Source organism: Suncus etruscus, chromosome 15 (genome assembly GCF_024139225.1).
Source record: "Suncus etruscus isolate mSunEtr1 chromosome 15, mSunEtr1.pri.cur, whole genome shotgun sequence".
Lineage (NCBI taxonomy): Eukaryota > Metazoa > Chordata > Mammalia > Eulipotyphla > Soricidae > Suncus > Suncus etruscus.
This window is the reverse complement of record NC_064862.1, coordinates 39223816-39248047: the sequence shown is the minus strand read 5'-3', so window position 1 is coordinate 39248047 and position 24232 is coordinate 39223816. Positions and strand designations below refer to the sequence as shown.

At 33.0% G+C, this 24232-nt stretch overlaps 1 protein-coding gene across 1 annotated transcript in view; it reads left to right on the top strand.

The window, feature by feature from the left end:
- Positions 1-24232, top strand: part of RYR2 (ryanodine receptor 2) — a 685578-nt gene that overhangs the window by 491236 nt on the left and 170110 nt on the right. Inside the window, exons 48-58 of the mRNA XM_049789034.1 lie at positions 531-651; positions 5833-6002; positions 7379-7599; positions 8914-9004; positions 12571-12711; positions 15543-15706; positions 18042-18120; positions 20442-20531; positions 20685-20822; positions 22303-22380; positions 23222-23297. Coding sequence (XP_049644991.1) covers positions 531-651; positions 5833-6002; positions 7379-7599; positions 8914-9004; positions 12571-12711; positions 15543-15706; positions 18042-18120; positions 20442-20531; positions 20685-20822; positions 22303-22380; positions 23222-23297 — 1369 coding nt within the window. The remainder of the gene's footprint in view (positions 1-530; positions 652-5832; positions 6003-7378; positions 7600-8913; positions 9005-12570; positions 12712-15542; positions 15707-18041; positions 18121-20441; positions 20532-20684; positions 20823-22302; positions 22381-23221; positions 23298-24232) is intronic.

Genomic DNA, 24232 nt, shown 5'->3' with positions numbered 1-24232 from the left:
TGAAAGATGTAGTTTTTGAAAAAAGAATATGTAGTTTTTGTTTACTTTCTGGGATTTTTTTTTTGGGGGGGGGCGAAGGGAGGCAATTCTTGGACTACTTCCTGCAGTGCTCCGTGGGTCATGCGATGCTGGGGATAGAGCTGGAGGCTCTCAAAAGCAAAAATGCTCTTCAGAACTTTGAGCAATTTATCTAGTCTCTGAGAAAAGTTTAACTTTATATGTTTAACTTTATATATAACTGTGTTTGTTGTTTGTTTGTTTATTTGGGGGGCACACCTGGCAATGTTCAAGGGTTACTTCTGTCTCTGTGCTCAGAAATTGCTCCTGGCTCAGGGGACCATATGGATGCTGGGGATTAAACTTGCATCCATCCTGGGTGCTGCGTGCAAGGCAAAAGCCCTGCTGTGCTGATACTACCCCATACAGATAACTTGTTAACCCAGATACCCATACTTCAAGCTTTTTTCAAAAGATATATATTATTGATTTCACAAAGTTAATTCTGATATTTCTTGCTTTTTCTTTAATAGTTGATTCATGCTGGGAAAGGAGAAGCCATCAGGATTAGGTCAATTTTGAGATCCTTAATCCCACTGGCAGATTTGGTGGGAGTGATTAGCATCGCTTTTCAGATGCCAACAATAGCCAAAGGTAAAGCTAATTTTCATTCTTAGGAAAACAGTAGGACATTGATGACCTAATGTTTCCAATAACAACAGTGCTCAGCATTTCTCTTTCTGTTGCTGGTTGTACACTTATGTCTCTGTGCTAAAAAAAAAATCAAAAAGTGTATTATTTTATAAAATATTTCCGAATCTTTTAGTTTTAAACAGCTATATTCTTTATATTGTCTTATTTTTATGTGACATTTTAGACATTTTCTATAAGAGAGGAAATATCAACCTAAATCTTCATATTTAATTTCTTGCTTTGAATCCTTTGGTCTCTAAGTCTTTTTTCTTTCTTCTAATTACTAAATTCCTCATTTTGAACAGTAATCAGGGGTCTCAAACTCGCGGCCCGCGGGTCATTTGCGGCCCTCCGTACAAAATTTTGTGGCCCTGCCCTAGAGGAATCTTTTATTGTTTTGTTTTGTTTTAGTTGTTTGGGTCACACCCCCCAATGTTCAAGGCTTACTACTGACTTTGCACTCAAGGATCACCCCGACTTTGCCTCCTGCAGCCCCCAGGTAAATTGAGTTTGAGACTCCTGATGGTCACTTTCTTATGATTCTCTTTCCTTTAGATTTCAGCTTTTGATATTGTGATTTAAAATTTTCCATTGTAGGGCCAAAATACAGAGGGTTGAGCTTTGCCTTGAATGTGGCCAACTTGGGTTCGATCCCCAACATTTATTCCCAGAATTCCATATTTGAAAATTTTGTATTTGTCCTGAGCGCAGAATCATGAATATTCCCTGAGAAACATTGGGTGTGCTCCCCACCAAAAAAAAAAAAACAACAAAAAAATTACAATGAATGGGGAAAATATACTTTTTTCTTTTTTTTCTTTTTTTCTTTTTTTGGTTTTTGGGCCACACCCGGCGGTGCTCAGGGGTTACTCCTGGCTGTCTGCTCAGAAATAGCTCCTGGCAGGCACGGGGTCCATATGGGACACCAGGATTCAAACCAACCACCTTTGGTCCTGGATCGGCTGCTTGCAAGGCAAACGCCACTATGCTATCTCTCCGGGTCCGGGAAAATATACTTTTAAAAATATTATTAAAAAAAAAGGCCAAACACACACAGAAATATTTTTATACTTTGAGGTAAAGCATATTATCCTTTTATAAAATGCTATATTTGGACTAGATCAATAGCACAATGGTAGGGCATTTGCCTTGCATGCAGCTGATCTAGGAAAGAGTGTGATTCGAATCCCAGCATCCCATATATTCCTTCGAGCTTGCCAAGAGCAATTTCTGAGCACAGATCAAGGAGTAACCCCTGAGCATCACCAGATGTGACCCCAAACAAACTAACAAACAAAAATACTGTATTCGTCTAGAAAGTATATATGATGATTTCTAATATTTACTCAAAAACTAATAAAAATAAATGCAACATACTCTATATAAAAGACCAGTCACTGTGTCCTATGACCTTCTTGCCCAGGTTCTGGCATCACTGTAGAAGCATTCCTGTGAAGGATGATGGTTGAGCTGGGTTTCTGTCTATGCTGATAGGAACAGTTCTACACTATTGTTCTTTCACACTCCACCAGAAATGGCAAATGACTTAGGTCCATATCCTAAACTCACTTCCTGCCTCCATGAACATATACTAAAGCAGTCTTTGAAGATACTTGAAACTTCTACTGTATCATAATTCTACTTTATTTTTCAGTTTTGGTTTAGTTTAGCTTAAATCCTCATTGTGTATTGTTGCATATATCAATATAAAATTTCTAATTTTATAGCAACACCATAATTATGTGGAAATTGCACAATATAACCTTGCTGTTATACATACATAAGCTACAGAAGGGATCACTATGTAATCAAAGGTGTCATGCCTTGCTTTTCTTCTCTAGCCATCTGCCTGTGAGAAAATAATTTCACCTGGTTTTGCCTAACAATCAGTATATTCAGTGTGACTTAATAACCATAAATGAATACTTTTTTTGTGAGTTAAAGAAGACTAGTCCTTAAAAATTGTCTCATAGATGTTGTCTTCTTTTTAAGATATTTTTATTTGTCTACAAAATGACTTATTCTATCTCTATCTTTTTCCTGACTTATGTTCTCTTAAGTACCGTATTTTTCCGGCGTATAAGATGACCGGGCATATAAGACGACCCCTTAATTTTTTAGTTAAAACATCCAGGGGTCTCAAACAATTTACCTGGGGGCCGCAGGAGGCACAAAGTCGGGGGTGTTCCTTGAGTGCAAAGTCAGTAGTATGCTTTGAACATTGGGGGTGTGACCAAAACAACTAAAACAAAACAAAACAAAAAAAGATTCCTTTAGGACAGGGCCACAAAATATTGTACGGAGGGCTGCAAATGGCCTGTGGACCGAGAGTTTGAGACCCCTGGTAGGCCTATATTCGCTGTATCAGACAGAACGTTCCTGTGCTGCATGTGTTCCTGTGCTCATGTACCACAGTGAGCCAATCACAACAAGCGAAGGTTCAAAGGTTTTACTGTCATAGACTTCCTCTCTGACTCTGGCCAATCTGAGCAGGCTTTTGACAGTGTAGATTCGGATCCAGAACATTTTCTAATTTGCATGCATCAAAAGCCTGCTTGGATTGGCTGGGTTAGAGAGGCAGTCCGAGCAGCCTTGCAGTGATTGGTGCAGGATCGAGTTGGAAAATTGGTTTTTTGGCAATATTCAGACAATTTTCGTTTAGTGGCATATTGAAACATTTTTCGGGATATACTCGGCGTTTAAGACGACCCCCGATTTTCAGTTGACTTTTTTTTTTGTTTTAAAAGTCATCTTATACGCCAGAAAATATGGTAATGTAACTTTTTTCTAGATTTTGAGTCACTGATATTGGTTACAGGAAGGATCTAGTTAATACCAGTGATATATATCTTTGGGGGGAAAAGTGCTAAGTATACAGAAAATGATATAATAACAAAGATCTAAAAATATAAACTATGAGAGTACCCACATATCCAACTCAGACATTACCTCAAAAGTCTCCATATTCTATTAGTGATTTTCCTGCAATCATGTTTAGAAGTTTTTAAAGTGATTTCTTTTTGTTTTATTTGTAAAATTATAAGATTGCTGTTCTGTGATTTTTTTTTAAATAAATATGCAATATTTGTCTGCCTTGGAACTTAAATATTGTGATCTCTCATTATCACAATGAAAGTTACTTTTAAAATACGATTTATTTGACACTGGTAAATACTACATTTATTTTTGCTACTTTCCTTTTGAGGAAAATGTAGATGAAAACCAGTATGGTTTAATTTTGCTATAGTATGCTTTTAAATCAACTTTTTTATATTTATAACTGACAAATAGTTGATTCTTTAAGAATCACCTATTATCTGTAATAGTTGCTATTGCATAAATACATGTTCTATATTTAGTTATGGATTTTCTTCAAAAGCTTAAGGTTTTGTAATATTTTATATATTGTTTTTGTTTAGTTTTCTTTTTACTCCTTTAGTATTAAGTAATTTCTCAAAATTTATGAGTGTAGTTCAGAATTATTATAAAAGATTGTTTAAGTACTTGCACAAAAATTTAAGATCATGTGCCTTACTTTGAAGGCATGTTGGACAGACTGAGGCAATAATTTCAGGTAATGAGTCCTCCAACTACCACAATGGAATGGTGTAATAGAAATGCGTACTCAGACATAGTAAATTGATAGGGGTAGTAGAACAAGTTCTCTTGTCTTTAGTGTTTGAGGAAAAATTGAAACTAAAACAACTTATTTTATTTTATTTATTTTTTTTTTGGAGGGGGGGTTCACACCCAGCAGTGCTCAGGGGCTACTCCTGGCTCTATACTCAGAAATGGCCCCGATTTCTGACAGGCTCGGGGAACCATATGGGATGCTGGATTTGAACCACCGTCCTTCTGCATGCAAGGCAAATGCCTTACCACTATGCTATCTCTCCAGCCCCACTTCTCCAGCTTCTTTTTTAAACAGCAAATCAATTAGTTTTAAAAGTTTCACAAAGAAAAAATCTTAGCATTCCTTAAAAGTGTTATGTGATTATGTGTTTATAAAAAAGTTTGAACACTAAATTGTTCACCATTTCTATAATTCTCTTGACCAAATAGGCAACAGAACATTTCTTTCAGATTTTAAATTGGTCTTGTACCTAAACTGTCAGTCTGTAAAGTTTTAACTATGAGTTCACTAATTTATATCAAAATCAAGTATTAAATAGTATTAAATATTGATAGAAATATCCGACTTTTAAGTGTTTTCTAATTTTATTTATTTAATATTTATTTATTTATTTACTTTTGGTTTTTGGGTCACACCTGGCGGTGCTCAGGGGTTATTTTTGGCTGTCTGCTCAGAAATAGCTCCTGGCAGGCACGGGGGACCATATGGGACACCGGGATTCAAACCAACCACCTTTGGTCCTGGATTGGCTGCTTGCAAGGCAAACGACGCTCTGTTATCTCTCCAGGCCCTATTTATCTATTTCTTTATTTAAAATCCCAAAACACTTCTGGTACTATGCTCAGAAGTCACACTTGATTCTTAAGGGATCATAAGGATCATACATAAGGGACAGATCCAAGGTCAGCCATATGCAACAAGCACTCTTAACTCTATAAACTTTCTCCAATCTTCAAATGGTTAACATTTAATGTGAAATATATTTCATATGAAAGTCAAATAGCTTCTCATCATATTGTAATTCTCTAAGCCTTAGATATGTAAATGGTTTATGTCACTAAAGATAGATGAGTTTTAATGATGCTCTAAAATCTCTCTTGTAAAAGTATGAAAACCCACTTTATATTTTTAACTATTTAAGGGATTTATTTCTAGCATTACAGTGTAAAGTATTAGATGTCTTTGTTTCCTTCTAAGTATCTAATATAATTATATGATCTTTCTGTGTGTACTGAATAAATAGATTACCAAATAGTATTTAAAATACTTTGGATTTATGTTGCATTATTTATTTAGCCTATTCCAGGTACTTCACTGAGAGTAGTAAAACCACAGAAAATCATTCAACAGATAACAAGTTGAAATTAAACATGAAGAGGCTAGACATTAGTTCTTACACATATGTGGTTTAATCACGAAGAAGCTAGAAAAAGCTATTTGTTATTTCTCTTTTTTTTAGAATATTAAAGTCAAGGAACATTAACAACATATCACTTTCTCTCTTTTAGATGGGAATGTGGTGGAGCCTGACATGTCTGCAGGGTTTTGCCCAGATCACAAGGCAGCCATGGTTTTGTTCCTTGACAGGGTTTATGGAATTGAGGTTCAAGATTTCCTCCTCCATCTTCTTGAGGTTGGCTTTCTGCCAGATCTCCGGGCTGCTGCTTCTCTAGATACGGTAATAATAAGTTTATTTCTCTATTTTTTGTCTCTTTAGTTTCTGACTTGTACTGTTCTTTTATACATTTATTCTCAATAAATTGATTTTCTACCTGTTATCTTTTTAGGTAGCAAAAATAGCAGAAAATAAGATTAACTTTGACCTCAAGGAATTCACTGAATAGTAGAAAATTCTGATAATCTTTTTATTTTAATTCTGATAATCTTAAGAATAAAATAAGAACTTATATTAGGATTAATGGAAGACAAAAAGTTTGAATAAGCCTATATTGAGAGATTCCATTAGCTACTCTGAATTCTGGCTCACCCCTGAATGATGTTTTTTTTGTGTGTTTTTTTGTTTTTGTTTTTGTTTTGTTTTTGTTTTGTTTTTGGGCTACACCTGGTGATGCTCTGAGGTTACTCCTGGCTATGCACTCAAAAATTGCTCCTGGCTTGGGGGACCATATGGGACTCTGGGGATTAAACCTCGGTTCTGTCCTAGGTCAGCTGTGTGCAAGGCAATCCGCTTAGCCACTGCTAATGATGTTTTTCAATGAAAATATTTGAAGTACTAAGAAGACTTAATTGATGATATTGAGTTGTGTGCAACACCATCGTCCTGGTATATTTATTATCTACAAATAATTAGGGAAAATAAATTGTATTGTAAATTGAGATATTCACATAGACTATCTACTTATATCAATTGTGTTCTATTCTCTGAAGATTTATACAGTTAGCTAAAGCTCTAAATTTTTTCTACTAATAATATCTCTTTATAAAGTTTCAATAAAAATGGGTCTTTTTTATAACAAGGGATATCAAACCCTTGAATTGACACTTCCATAAAATGATCAGGTGAAATAATAGAAGGTGAAAGTGAAATCTCCTTTTCCTTTGTTGGATATGCTCACATGAAATTACAAAACGAAATAATGGAATATAACATGATAATACAGTTGAACTTTTCATTATTAATGTTGAAAGTCATAGTAGAACTATAAATTATATTAAGAAATAGATTTCAAAATATATAAAATAAAGTATATTAGGAAAATAATATTATTTTTCTTTTACTCAAATATTTTTACTATGTATTTGTCTTGCATTGGCCTTACTATTGATATATTATTTTAGAGTATAACCCTCTTGGGTTTTTTTCTTTTTACAAGCTATAACTTTAGGAATATTTATTGATTTGTCAGTAATCAATCTAATTTTTAAATGGTTATTATGTGAGTCACAACTGAAAATTTACTGAGAAATATATATATATATATATATATATATATATATATATATATACACTATATATTAACATACTGATCTCTTTGGAACTTAGTTACTACCAAACACAAATGATTTTTTTTTTACTCTCCAATTCCTTTTTAGGCTGCTTTGAGTGCTACTGACATGGCTTTGGCTCTCAATAGATACCTCTGCACAGCCGTATTGCCTTTGTTAACAAGATGTGCTCCTCTTTTTGCTGGCACAGAGCATCATGCTTCTCTCATTGATTCATTACTTCATACCGTCTATAGACTTTCTAAGGGCTGTTCACTTACCAAAGCTCAACGAGATTCCATAGAAGTTTGTCTACTCTCTATCTGTGGGTAAGAATGCAACAAGCTTATACAAACTTTATTTTTCTAATGAGGATTTGCTTTAGAACCATTAGAAATTGTTAGAAACATTGGGAATCTTTACACACCCACTCCCAACAAAGAAAAATCAATTCACTCTAGGTAGTCCTATTTACTGAAGCCTGTGTCAGGTTTAGATCATCTTTGGCAACTAGAGAAGAGTTCATAAGGGTAGGTAGGTACGAGTTAGATATAGTGTTGTCTGGATATTGGTTATTGAGGTGGTTGTGGAAAAATTCCGGACTATTTTAGGGAAAGATTAGTAGATACTCCCTTGATTAATAGAGTATAATCATTTTGACTCTTCATTCAAAAAAGAAAATAAAAGGTATTAAATATAAATTATTGTATTGCATAACATTGTGTCAATGGTGGTTGACTCCTCCAATGAGGATAACACTTTCTTTAGGTAGAAATGTTCAAATGTGGGGTGGAGAGATAACACAGCAGTAGGATACCTATGCCTTACACACAACCAATTCAGGACAACGGTGGTGTGACCCAAAAACCAAAAATAAAATAATATAAAATAAAATAAAAAAGAAATGTTCAAATGTTACACTATGAAGAACAAACCCATATCTTGTCACATTGAAGTTTGGAGAGTAAAAGTATGGTATCCATGCTCTTACCTAGTGTGATGTTTTTTGTTTTTTTTTTTTCCTAATTGCACTAGAGCTACTGGCTGTGAATCTTACACTCATAATGGAGTATATGGGACTCAGGAAGCAGAGACATTAGAACATTTTTACTCCATAAATTTATTATATAAACTTCATACACACAGCTTTCTATAAAATGAAACAAAAAAGCTACCTCACACATTATTTTCTAAATTTTGAGGAGGAACAATTACATGACCTTCCTATAAATCTTTGCTCCATGATAGTCTTTATTTCTTTTCTTGCCTGTCAAAATTTCTGTTTCAGCCTCTTCTATATTTCCACTCACTGCAGTGAGGAAAGAAGCATTGACTAAATCAGCTGAGAATGGTCAAAGGAAATTGGCATTTTTAGTTGTGAATGGTTGAGAAGGGAAACTACAGAAGAGTAACTGGTGCAATAATAGGAAATTGACTTTAGATCTGGGGATATAGATGAGTAGGAAAGTTAACATTTTATAAAATTCTGGACAATAAAAATTATTGGACTATCCTTGGATAAGGAAAACCCAGCTCACATCATCTGAATTAGTGTACTGGTTTTTAGGCATTTGTCATTTAATTAAATTCTCTAATTTAAAATCATTTCCCTTCATTGGTAAATATTAGTTTTGTTTCACCAGCCAATTGAGACCGTCCATGATGCAGCACTTACTCAGAAGATTAGTATTTGATGTCCCGTTATTAAATGAACATGCAAAGATGCCTCTTAAAGTAAGTATAGGCAATGTTTTAGTTATTTCATAACTGGGTCCCTATGAAATAAGTTTCTATTAATATATATACACACATATATACACATACATATATGTTTTTTATCTTTGATGTTGGTAAGTTTCTTCTTATTTTTGAAATGGCCATATAGATTTATATTATGTTATATAATATTTAATTTATATAGATTTTTACATATATTGATCATGAGAAGAAAAATGAGACAGGATATCTTTAAGCTATAAGACACAATAATACAAATGACCAAAAATATTAGAAACTTTAGGGAAAAGAAAATGGACTTTAAAAAAATATACTTCCTGGGCCAGATGGGTAGCACTGCAAATAGGGCATTTGACTTGCATTCTGCCAACCGGGGTTTAATCCCAGGCATCCCATATGGTCTCCTGAGTCTTCCAGGAACGATTTCTAAGCACAGAGCCAGAGCACCACCTGGTATGAAGCAGAAACCAAAAGGAAAAATAATACATTTCTAAGTTGATAACAATATTTGTTTTGCTTGATTGTTTGTTTGGGGCCAAACCCGGCATCATTCAAAATTACTCCTGCTCAACAGTTGCACCTGGAAGACTCAAGGGACCATATAGAATGCTGAGGATCAAACCAGTGTTGACTACATATATGCAAGGCAAATGCCATGCCCACTGTGTTATTAGTCTGGCCCCAGATAACTATATTTCTAAATATCATTTTATTGTGATCAAAAACAACCTTTCCATATGTGCAGTAAATGTTTTTAATAGAGTATAGAAGAGTCATTGACATTCTATGCTAAGCTTTCTGTCAAGCTTTATTATTCTGTTTATGAGATTAGAGTTTATTTTGTCTTACTGACAACATATTTTCTTGTCACATGATACTTTAATACAGTTTCAAGATTATGATCATAGCTCTATTCTGTCCAGTAGCATATTCTTTACTATGCTGCACATGGAGAAATGTGGGTATATACACTTGCGTTGCCATCTAGAAACCATTTTTTCCCCTTAGTGTCAGTATAATACTACAGAAGAGGGCTTTAAAAATGGTCTAGTCTAGCTTTGAATCAAGACATTGTAATCGGAGCTGGAGTGATAGAGCGATGGTAGGGCATCTGCCTTTCACACGGCTGACCCAGGATGAACCTCAGTTCAATCCTCGACATCCCATATGTTCCCCTAAGCCAGGAGCTATTTCTGAGCACATAGCCAGAAGTAACCCCTGAGCATTACCGTGTATGGCCCAGAAAACCAAAAACAACTAAACAAACAAAAAAGGCACTGTACCCCTACTTATTTAGCAAAAATAGTAATTTACAAAAATTAATGTTGGTTCAAAGAATTGAGATAAATTAACAAAATATGTAAATTATTTCCTTGTTAAAAGGCCGAATTAATAGTATTTATAATATAGAATAGCTGTTATCATGAAAATGTGCTTGATATAAATTAGCTATATCTTCAAAATGACACAGCCCTGTGAGACTCATGAATGAACATGAATTTCAAAAGTGCATATTTAAAAACCTAACTAGTTGGAGAACCTAACTAAAATTTTTTCCATAGTTAAAGATACAACTACCTTTAATAATATATTTGATTTATAAAGACCACCTTATTAATTTGGCAAATACTGGGGACCATTTGTTAGTTTATAGATTCCAAATAAATTGCACAAAAAGGCTACTAAATAAATGAAAGTTTGCTTTCTTGTCTTTAATTCACATTTAATCCTAAACAAATGTGATATATGTAGATAAAACCCTTGGAAGCAATGCACAATGCATAAAAGAAATTTCATCTTAGATTGTTTGGGGGTCACATTTAGCTGTACTAAGGCTTATTCCTAGTACTATGCTCAGGGAAAGTGCCTGGTAAAGCTTAGAGGACCTTACATTGTGCCAAAGATTGAATCTGGATCTGCTGCATGCAATACAAACATGATAAACAGTCTCTCTAGCCCATAAATTTCAACTATAACCATCAAAGAAATACAGATAAAGTAATTGTTTAATTGGAAACATTATTAAAATTATATTCTCAGTAATATGGTTACAGTAATGTTTAATTTATTGTATTGATGTATGAAATTACTACATACCATCACCACCACCATCACCAAGACGATGGAGGGAGGCAATTTTAAAGTTTACTCACAGGCTTATGTTGTGAGGCAAACTTGAAACATGGTGATTAAAAATAGGCAAAGAGGAATGAAAACGGTTTCAAGGTATGGTTAGAATGCATTTTTTTTAATTATGAGAACAATGATGCAAAGAGGAGAAGGTAAAGTTACAGTGGAAGGACAATCGCCCATAAACTGAGTTCTCAAAGGAAATCCCCTTGCTGACGCCTAAATATTGAACTTACAGTCAAAGAACATTAAGAAAAGTAAGGCAGAACCCATGTACAATTACTTTGTCCACGAGTCTCCCAATTGTAGTACATTATAACACTTCTTAGCAGAACACAAAGCAATCTAAAGCCATGAGATTTATGTGACTCCCAGGGCTTTCTGTATTGCCCCTTAACTGGGAGGTGAAACTAGAGGATACTCCACACCAGCCTGACTTCAATGGAGGATGTGCAGATTCCAGGATCTTTAATACAGAAACCTGATGCCAACAATAGAGACTGCGTGAAAAATAAAACTGTATTGGCAATAGAGACAATGACTTGGATTGAATAAACTAGTTTGCCTGGAGCCTAGAATTGGTCTTATGCCAGGAAACTTCAGGGGTAGGGTCTTCTTGTATTTAGACCAAGGCTTTTCCTTTCCATGTCCCCCATATTTTGGTGGGCCTACGCAAACAATATTTGCCACTCTAACACCATTTTTACTGTGCTCTTTTGACTCTAACCCTTAAAAAAACCTTAAACTTTTGATGTTAACTTAAACTAATATGCATGTGCATGAAAATATAAAAAATACTATGCCCTCAATGTTTAGAATGCATTTTTAAGCTACTTAACTACTGTATTTAAAGATATATACTGTTCTGGATCTTTTTCACCCTGAGTTTTAACACTCTAAATATATGGAATACAGAGATAAACAACTTATAAAATTAATAACAAATAATAGGAACCTAAGTAGAATTTAGGAATATATAAATAGTCAAAAAGTCTCATGAAGGGGCCGGAGAGATAGCATGGAGGTAAGGCGTTTGCCTTTCATGCAGGAGGTCATCGGTTCGAATCCCGGCGCCCCATATGGTCCCCTGTGCCTGCCAGGAGCAATTTCTGAGCCTGGAGCCAGGAATAACCCCTGAGCACTGCCAGGTGTGACCCAAAAACCAAAAAAAAAAAAAAAAGTCTCATGAAGTATGCTGTTCAACATAATTTGCAATATTATGGCTAGGCCCTATTCTTAGGCCTAGTATTATAATTTATATCTTATGCCCGAGTTAAATTTTAGAGATATATAATATAAGCCAATATATTTTCTACAATATTATTATGGAATTGAAAACTTTTTATTACATAATATTAGAGTGTCATAGGGAAAATGTAAAAAAATCTATAAAATATCTTTAATTCATTGCTCATATAATTTTTTCTACACAGCTGCTGACAAATCATTATGAAAGATGCTGGAAATATTACTGCTTACCTGGAGGGTGGGGGAATTTTGGAGCGGCATCAGAAGAAGAACTTCATTTGTCAAGAAAACTATTCTGGGGAATTTTTGATGCCCTGTCTCAAAAGGTAACTTAATATTTATTGATTTTATGGTTGTAGTAAAATAAAGTAAAAGCCATTGGTGCTATTCTTATCAAAACTCACATAATTCTATTTTTTCTTTTTAAGCCTTTACAATGTCACTTTACATAATCATTATGGTAATATGATCATGTGATCATAAACACTTTATGATATTAAAATGACTCTCTTGTTTTTCGTGAAGCAATTTAAGTAGCATTCATTGAAAGAAATTTACTCAAAGTATAAGAGGAGGGAACAAGAGAGAACACAGGCTACTCAAGAGTGGAAATAACTAAAATTTTGAGGAAAGATTCCAAGTCTTTCAGGCTTCCCTATTTTCAACCTTTAGCTTTTTCTGTAGCTAAAAGGGATCTGCCCTTCTATCGGTGTCTTGATCTCCAAACTGCTCAGGATTTGCATTTCAAAGGAAGTATTTTTTACGCCTTTGTGCTCCTTCAAAGCTGTTTAAATTCTTTTTATATTTTATTATTTACAGAAAGATTATTACCCCTCTCTGAAAAAAAACTACTAAGCTGTTTAGGAACTATACATATATATATAATATATATGCAATATATAGTTAATATAGTTTAGTTATATAACTATATATAGTTATATATGTATACATATATCTCTTCAGTTAAAATTTACTAGAAAATTATCAACCTTATATGCATATGCATTTCTCTCTATATATCTCTCTATATAATCTATATAATTATACATAGTATTTATAATATAAATATTGTATTTATTAGATAATATATAAAGTAATATATGAAGTATAACTTATATATAATATAGACTGAAATAATAGAAGATCAAAGTTCTTCAAACAATATATAAAAGCTCACACTTTTAGTATTTGATATTTTTCTTTTCACAATTTTTTGGGTGAACTCTAAAATGATTTTAGAATTTCACTGTCATATATGTGACATTCCTTATGCTTCTGGACACATAAATATCTCTATGATTTTTTTATATATACTAAACTGCTCTCTACCATTACTCTTTTATATTTATTTTGTTTATTTACTTATTTATTTATTTATTTATTTATTTATTTATTTTGGGTTTTCTGGGGGCCACACCTGGTAGTGCTCAGGGGTTACTCCTGGCTCTGCACTCAGAAATCGCCCCTGGTAGGCTCCGGGGATATGGAATGCCGTTATTCGAACCACCATCCATAGTGGATTGGCTGCATGCAAGGCAAATGTCCAACTGTTGGGCTATCTTTTCAGCCCCTTCAATTACTCTTTTAAAGCAAGTATTTTCTTACCAAGCTTTTGTCCAATTGATCTATCAAGAGGTGGCAGAGCAGTATTTATGTCTTCAACCAGGATTGTTTTAATCATTTTACACTTGAATACTTAAAGTAAGTTGCTTTAAATTATTTTTGTTAAAAACAATAACTATAACCATTCATGTAATGAACACATGTAATTTTTCAGGAATTTAATTATGCACAGATTATAGTTTCCCACTTTAGAAATCTATTTCATATTGCTTTGTTAGGAAATACAAACATATTAATTAAATATTACTTTCAGAAATATTATCCTTTATTTTCATGCATAGTAATCCATAAATGATTTGTAATGTAATGTAAATTTGACTAAAATTATGTTCATTTAAAATAATGCAAAGAATATTTTTATTTTCTTATTTCATATCCTGGTGAATAAAGTTTTAGATAACCAAAAATGTCATTTTATTGATTTTTGTTAGGGACCATATCCAGCTATACTCTGGGCTTACTCCTGACTCTGCACTATGGAATCACTCCTGGCTGCCTGAAGTGATCATATAGGGTGCTGGATATTGTAATACATTTACTGCATCCAAAACAAATGCCCTAATTGCTGTAATAGCACTGTGACTCCACAAAGATTTTATCCTTATACTGTAGCTACAATAAATCTAACTTCAGCTTCTGTTTGATAAAATTTTATGCTATTTTGTTCTAATTCTTGAGAGATAATGTACTTGTAAATTATATATAAAATTTTTTAATCTTTTATTTTTAATTATGAGAACAATGATGCAAAGAGGATAAGGTAAAGTTACACTGAAAGGACAATCGCCCATAAACAGAGTTCTCAGAAGAAGTCCCCTTGCTGACGCCTAAATATTGAACTTACATTCAGAGAACATTAAGAAAAATAAGGCAGAACCCATGTACAATTACTTTGTCCACAAGTCCCCAGATTGTAGTACATTATAACATTTCTTAGCAGTATACAAAGCAACCTAAAGCCATGAGATTTATGAGACTCCTTAAACATTGAAGACATAGTATTTTTTTATATTTTCATGCACATACATATTAGTTTAAGTTAACATCAAAACTTTAAGAGGTTTTTTTTTAAGGGTTAGTCAAAAGGGTACATAAAAACGGTGTTAGAGTGGCAAATATTGTTTGCATAGGCCCGCCAATATGAGGGAGATGGAAAGGAAAAGCCTTGGTCTAAATACAAGGAGACCCCTACCCTTGAAGTTTCCTGGCATAAGACCAACTTTAGGCTCCAGGTAAACTAGTTTATTCAATCCAAGTCATTGTCTGTAGTGCCAATAAAGTTGTAAATTAATAAATATTGAGTTTATTGCATCAATTTTCCTAGGTTTGCTGTTTTGTATATTTATTAATAAATTAACTCTACAAAGTAAATTCAATAATTTTATGTATTCGTGATTTTTAGATATTATCTTAAATTAGCCCAGTGTAATTTAGATTTTTCTCTGACAATCACATATCACCCTTAGTGACATATTGACAACTTTGGTTAAATAATAATACTGTATTTTTTTTCTATCTTGCAATTTTTTCCTAGAAATATGAACAAGAACTTTTCAAATTGGCACTACCTTGCCTGAGTGCAGTTGCGGGAGCTTTGCCTCCAGACTACATGGAATCAAATTATGTCAGTATGATGGAAAAACAGTCATCAATGGATTCTGAAGGGAACTTTAACCCACAACCTGTTGATACCTCAAAGTATGGACTCTTTCTATTGCAGCAGATTTTTATTGTAAATGATGTGTGAAGTCTGAAATTAATAAGGTACTAAAGTGAACTTTCTCTAATCCATGCCCCCTTTGAATTGGTATCCTTTAAATAGGGGTCCCCTTATTTGATTAAAGTGATACTAACATTAATCATGATTTTACAGTTATCAGAAGTAGCTAAGATGTACCTTCTAGAATCATATTCAATATAGAGAATTCTCTTTATATTACACATAAAATATCTATAATAATGAGAATCAAGAAGGTATACCAGGTACATTTTGGTTGAAAATTTGTCCTTATTGTTTACTAATATTATAAGCCACCTGTTTATAGCATCAGGGGCTCTGGATGATCCCAGCATGTTGCATTAAGGTTATTTCTTTGCTCTTAGGGGATGTCAGTTCCCCATTATTACGTCTCAGCAGGGTCTGGGATAAGTAGCTGATGTTCAACATCATGAAACACAGCATGAGGCTGAAGGAAATATCAAAGTATGTGTAGAACATTAAACATGCAATTAGAATACAGAATTACAATCTAAACTATAGGAAAAATACTTAATACGGTAAAACTGTTTATATGTATTTAGTTACATACATTATCCTACTAATAGGATTGTTGGGCACTTTAAGTATTTGGAATCTAAATGTTTTAGGCATGATGATTAATGCTGCTATTAAATAAAACCATGGTTTCTCTTGCAAAGAAAGCTACTTTTTTTTAGCACATTATTTTTACCAAATTCATGATAGGTGAGCAAGATTAGTGTTAGCAAATTTATCATGATATGCTTATTATTCAGTACAGCTGAGTTTGTTCGGGAGTTCAACTTTCAAGCTCCTTGTAACCATCCAACTAGTCTAATTTCTATAACCAGATCAATATTTTAAGCCAAGTGGTGATATGCCATTGGTTTGATAATGCCTTAAATATGCATGTTTGGTATCTGATGACAGTCCTGTGAGAAAAGACTCTTCCCCTCAGTATTTGGCTTATATGATTGATCCTTTGTATCTCTTCCAAAGTAAGTAAACCAATTTGTCACATATTCACATTCCTAAATGGGTAAGTTTGTGGTTTGGTATTATAACTATAATACAGGATTTAAAAATAACATTATAACAATCTCATGGTTTGAGTGTGGATGACATTGTAAGTACTTAATCATTGTGTTTGGCTTACCTAGGTCTGTTTCTTTGGAGACTTCTGAACATACCAGGTTTATATAGGGATATCCGTGATTTCTGATTTTTAAATATTGGTTCTTAAGTCTATGTCATATAAGTAAATTGGTGACTGATAATTTTCTTGAAAAACAGCAGTTAATACCCCAGAGATTTTAATTCTTTCTCAATGTTAATTATACCAACAAGTTCTATTCATTAACAAATGACTTATTTATACATCTATTTAATTTTATGTTCAGAGATATATTTGCTATTATCAAGTTTAAGGTTTCTATTAATACTCGGTAATTAATTGCATGCACTCATAATCTGTTCAAGAGATTACATATGTATTATAGTGTGAAAATAATCTATAAAACATTAGTTACCTACTTTTCTCTATAGTTCATTTTAGTAATGTTTAGAATTTTATGTACAGATCATTTATATTTCAAATGATGACCAAATTAATAGTTATATAAAATTAGTTTAAAATTTTAGTACTTTGAAAAATGGGTGTCAGAATTTAGCAGTTATTTTATAATTATAGTTATAACAGTTATTACAGAAGAAAATTAAGGAAAAATAGTAAGCTCAAAAAATGAACTTGGAGGGGCCTGGAGAGATAGCACAGCGGCGTTTGCCTTGCAAGCAGCCGATCCAGGACCAAAGGTGGTTGGTTCGAATCCCGGTGTCATATATGATCCCCCGTGCCTGCCAGGAGCTGTTTCTGAGCAGATAGCCAGGAGTAACCCCTGAGCAATGCCGGGTGTGGCCCAAAAACAAAAAAAAAAAAAAAAAAAAAAGAACTTGGAACAAGGAAGCCTGTTGAGTTTACTAACTATATTTTGATTTATGTTTTAATATTTTTCTTATAACCTATTGACTATCTTTGAATGTATTTGAATTTATGTTTGTATAATTTTACTATTGACCATATGAAGGTAAAATATAAATCAAGATACAAAAGAATAGATGAAACATTTGTTTAAGTTTCCTTGTATTATTTTCAAAACATGGAAAAGTATAACTTGTTAAAATTTTTGACAATATTTCTATGTCATGCAAGTTAGAATGTAATAAATTTTGAGTAAATTATTAGAATTTCTACATGTCCTGTGAAAATCAAACTTTTGTTTTTTATTTTTCTCATAGTATTACAATTCCTGAGAAGTTGGAATACTTCATTAACAAATATGCAGAACATTCCCATGACAAGTGGTCAATGGACAAGGTAAATATCTAAGTCTAATACTTTAATTCAATATTAAATGTACATAATGACTGGTCACATCTCAAATGTCTTTGCCCATGTCAGTTTTCTACTTTAAAGTGAAAACTTGCCTAAAAAGACCACTGATTATAATTTTCTGTTATTTAGCAAACTCTGTCATAAAATTCACATAATATAGATATAACATTTGGTTATTAGAAAGACCACTGATTGTAATTTTCTGTTATTTAGTCAACTCTTTCATAAAAACACATAATATAGAAATATATAAAATTTGGTCCACAAGAAGTGTAATTTTAGGGATTCAAAAATTTATTGATTGAAACAAATATAGATTCTAAGTACATACTATTTATAAAATCAACTAGTATTTATTAGGAATTTTAGAAAGAAATAATTCTGGATCAATAAACATTTTAAGATACTTTTATTTTGATGTATAATAGCATAAACATTTTTAAATTATCAATAATTTAATAATTACTTAGAATTTTTATATTTTTTCTGTGCATATTTATAGAAAGTACATCTGTTGTTTATTAAAATACATTGCATAGCAATATGGCAGATTTTATTTTGTTAGCAGTAAAAAATTTAAAGCAGTAATAATCTAATAAATTCTACATCTTATGAGATTATCTGAAGAAAATATTATTCTTGGAAGTCACATTCAAGTCAAACCTTTAAGAGAGATAATTAAAGCACATATCAGCAAAAATAAATTGAGATGACACAGGAGTCTAAAATAATCATTTAATGTTTAGTGAAGTAAAAATAAGTTCCAAAAGAAGCATATGCTATATAATAACTAATCCAGTAATTTTCTATTAGACTTCACATTAACTTTTACTCTATTCCCTTGCAGTTCCTCACACTCCATTTAACATAAAAGTAAAATAAAAACTTTTGGTTTTGATAAACATGTGTCTATTCAATAATTTAGTTGATTGCCTAGGTAAGTAAATAAAAGTGTATGCCATATTTTTTGCTCTATAAGATGCATCTGACCATAAAACGCACATAGTTTTTACATGCTCTTCTTCCCTGCACTCTGGCTTCAGCTCCAGGCAGTATTTGCTCTGTAATATGCACTATTGGGGCAGGGAGAGTGTGTCTTATGGTACAAAAAATATGGTATTTCATATAGACAGCTACTGGACTTGTATAATTTACAAGAAGTCAATTCTAAGTTCTTTCTATGCAGATCCTAAGATTCCATTGCTAGACATGAAGTGATGAGAATCAAATCATGTGCAAAGTCATATGGCCAAATAACATGAAACAAATGTGGTGTTGAATAATTGGATATAGGAATAGCTGAAACATCATATTTTTCAGAAAATATTTTAAGTAGCATAATGTCATATTCTTGTTTACTGGCCCACTACTTTTTAAGAATCATAGTTTAGATAACATGATTTTTATTAATGTTAGACTACAGGCTTTGCCAACAAAGAAGCAAAAGCTTCCACTGGTTTTCTTGGTTTAAAATGAATCTTTAATCACAGGTCGTAAAGATATACCACAATAAGGCTCACCAGGGCTGTCCTATCTGTGGCTTCCTCCTAAGAAAATGCCTGTTGATAATTAGTGAACAGGGTCTGTTTATGATTCCCTGGGTACTCTGTGTAGGTACTCTCAAAAAGTGCTTGGGCCTTGATATAATTTAGGGGGTCCCAGGACCACACTTGTAGTGCTCAGGATTGAACTGGAGTTTTTTGTGCGCAATTCATGCAGCTATACTCTCTATGCTATATTTTTGACATCAGAAACTACATAGTTTTAAATATAGGTTAAAAAAGAAAAAATTTCTGCCATAGAGGCATGTTGGGTGGAGAGCAGAGGGGACATTGGTGGCAGGAAATGTACACTGGTGAAAGGTATTGTACATTGCATGACTGAAACTCAGTCATGAACAGCTTTGTAACTGTATCTTATGGTGATTCAATAAAAGAATTTATAAAAATGGGCCTGGAGAAATAGCACAGCGGCGTTTGCCTTGCAAGCAGCCGATTCAGGACCTAAGGTGGTTGGTTCGAATCCCGGTGTCCCATATGGTCCCCCGTGCCTGCCAGGAGCTATTTCTGAGCAGACAGCCAGGAGTAACCCCTGAGCATCGCCGGGTGTGGCCCAAAAACCAAAAACCAAAAAAAAAGAATTTATAAAAATAAAAAATTAATAATAACAAACATAAAAGTTAATTATGATGAAAAGCCTTATATAGCATGTTGGATTAACATAAATCTTAATGTTTGTCTTGATTAAATACCTATATTTTTTGAAACTCATGCTTGTATATACAATTTTGACATTTTTCCCAGTTGGCAAATGGATGGATTTATGGGGAAGTATATTCAGATTCATCTAAAGTTCAACCATTAATGAAGCCATATAAACTATTATCTGAAAAGGTAAGGAGTTTCAGCATAGTTTAAATGGTTTTTAAATATTTTCTTATTATGTAATGTCTTGTTAAAATGTATTATTTTATGATGTTTTTTTACTTTTATTCAACATTTCATTGGGCTTATCATATTCCATTGTTCTCTTTCTTTCACTTCTAGGAAAAAGAAATTTATCGCTGGCCAATCAAAGAATCTCTAAAAACTATGCTGGCTTGGGGGTGGAGAATTGAAAGAACTCGGGAGGGAGACAGCATGGCCCTTTATAACCGAACTCGACGTATTTCCCAGACAAGCCAGGCAAGAGTACAGTGATGAGTTCACTATTGTTACTGTTTAAGCATAACATATTTTATTCATTTGTTTATTTATTTGTTTATTTTTGAACCATATACAGAGATGCTCAGTGCTTATTCCTGGTTCTTATTCTGTGCTCAGGTATCACTCCTATTGGGGTACAAAGGGTCATTTGGGATACGAGGAATAGAACCTGGTTTGGCCATGTGCAAGGCAAACACCCGATCTGCTGCTGTACTATCATTTTGGGATCAACTTTTGTCTTTTGTGTTGTTCCAAGCAAATTATTTAAATTTTCTGAAGATTGCATAATTTAGAAGACAGAAAAAAAAACCCACATGAGTGCTATTTCTTTAGTTGTGAATGAGGTTAAATTATTGGACTTTATTTGCCATCATGCTTTTCTATCAAGTATAAAAGAACTCAGTGATAAGGTCTTAAATTTTACCAATGAAGTCTGCATAGTTGTTCATTAGCTATAATTTGGTTGTGAACAGAACGTTTTAAATCTTTTCCAGTAAGAATTGAAGGTGAGCTTTGAGGGAGTAGTGTGACAATGACTGTAGTGATCCTGACCAAGAGCCTGCATAGAAGTGATCATATTCCATATTTGAAAGTTTATTTTGTATTTTCTCCTCTCCCTCTGACTCACATCCCTCAGTATTACTTCTAGTTTCATCAACATATGATAGCATCTATATGACAGCAAAATTTATCTTTTTTATGTATCTTTTCTTACATTTAAGTAGTATTCTATTAAATTTATATGATCCAAGTTTATGATAGCTTCTATTTTGTCTTATTAATATGATTAGGAGAGATAGCATGCTTTTCATTGCTTTGTCTATCCATGTTGGGCACGAAAATATGAACAAAAATGTATCAGAGTATAATTTAGGATTCTAAGCATGATATAGATCTTATTTCCAGGATGTAGTTTCAATTATTTTGCTATGGGTGAATGAGGTAATAGCAGGATAATAATTGAAATCTTCTTACAGTTGTGAAGGTATATTATTGTTTAAATCCCCAGAGAAGTAAGTCTTCTGGTTGTCAAGGATTTTCTTTTAAATCATTAGCTATTTTATAATTTGTATTTAAAATTAACTAGCTGGTTGTATTTGTATCTACAATTGGACATAAATAAATACATAATATTGACTCCTTTCATTATCTACTACATATATTAATCAGGTGATTATCTTATTCTGAATTTTTGAATTATATCATGATTATTCTGATCATTATTTTTGGAAATGCAATTAGTAAGTATTGGGATTTATATTTGAATAAAACAAAAATAACATTAAGGTACTCAATATAATTTGCTTCCAGATATGATTGTAAAATGATTTTGCCAGGTATATTTCAGAAAATCTGGTATTTGAAAGTTTGTTTTCCTTATTTTTTTTTTGTGAAATATCACATAGCTTTCTTCACTTGATTTTTAATGAGTAATTACTTTGTCATGTAAATTATCTAGGTGTCTGTAGATGCTGCACATGGGTATAGTCCCCGAGCCATTGATATGAGCAATGTCACATTATCCAGAGATCTTCATGTAAGTTTTACTACTTATAAAAAACATGAGCTTATTATTTAGAGTGTCTGACACTTGAATATATTTTACATAATAAAGTATTTGATTGTAATAATTAAATAATGATTCAGATAATATCAATATTATTCCAAGATAAATAAGTATATAAAACATCTTTGTAAGTATATAAAGATAAAGTTTATGCACTATTAAATTTGGGGCCCTGCCCTATTTTACTGTTACTATGTAAATAATTTAGAATTGATCATTTAAAAATCAAGTTGAGGGGCCGGGCGGTGGCGCTGGAGGTAAGGTAAGCCTTACCTGCGCTAGCCTAGGAGACGGACCGCGGTTCGATCCCCCGGCGTCCCATATGGTCCCCCAAGCCAGGAGCGACTTCTGAGCGCATAGCCAGGAGTAACCCTGAGCGTCACCGGGTGTGGCCCAAAAACCAAAAAAAAAAAAAAAAAAAAAAAAAATCAAGTTGAGGAGTATTTAAAAATCCAAAAGGCTATGGAATGGTTAATCTGACTAGTTTAATGTTCTTACCAAGTTTGGGAAATGTATCTAGATTGTCTATCTAATATTATTTACATTCAGTTTTTAATACAGTTTCAATCATTTTTATAAAACATTCGACTATTAAATGCAGAACTTGGAATGAAATGTATTTTATTAATGTCTATAGGTAATATCAAGCTTTTTCTGATAAAATATTTTTGATTCAAACATTTCTTTATTTAATTTTAAGACATTTTATTACTAATTATCATTATTAATTTCAAATTATATTTTACCTTACAGTTATTTTTCTATACTCATTAAAGGATTTCTTTATTGTTAATTATTTTAATCATTTAAGGCTATGGCAGAAATGATGGCTGAGAACTATCATAATATTTGGGCAAAGAAAAAGAAAATGGAGCTAGAGTCCAAAGGTAACATTTTTTAAATAATTTTTATTGTGACCAAAGTGAATTATGACTCTTTCACAGTAATATATAAGGTACATAGTTGCAATGAATCAGGGGCATTCCACCACCAGTGTTGTCCTCCCTCTAACTCTATTCCCAACATGCATCCCATATCTCCCTCCTTTGCTCCCTGGACTGCTAGTATAATTGGTCCCCTCTGTGTGTAGCTTGTTGTAGATTGGGTATCAATTCAGCTGTTGTTGACTTTGGGTTTAGGACTTAAGTCTAATCATTTTTTTATTTTTACTCAATATTCATATGACTGTTTGGTCCTTGAACCATCCATTTTACCCCCTCAATTTATGAGGCAGAACAAATGATTCAAGTTATGTGGTTTTGGAAAACAAGAAAGTAAAAAAAGAAAAAAGAAAAAGAAACTAGGTGGAGGTCATCTAGAGGTCATAAATATTAATTTAAAAGAAAAGGGGAAAAAAAGAAAAACATAACCCCCCCATAAAAGCAACCCCCCCGAAACAAAACAAAAAAACGACAAAAAAAAAAACTACCAAAAAAAGCCTACAGCAACTACAAAAAAAGCACAATAGCAACAAAAAGACAACAACTAAATACCATGAGAACAAAAATAAATAAATAAATAAATAAATAAAAAGGAAAGAGGGCTGGTGTGGCAAGGTTTTGTACTTAAAAAAAATTTTTTTTTGCATAGGCACAATAAATATTGGGGAAATTAGAAAAGGAATTCCCTTGGCCTAAGTTAAGAGATACAGGGGTTCTCCGCCCTTGAAGCATACTGGCATGGGAACAACTACAGACTCCATGCACATTTATTTTCACACCCCGAGGTCTTTTTATTGTGCCAGGAAACTTTCCACTCAGTTGTGAATGATAAAATCAGGCCTCTGTAACTGGAGATCATAGGATGTAGCCTAGGATAGAGT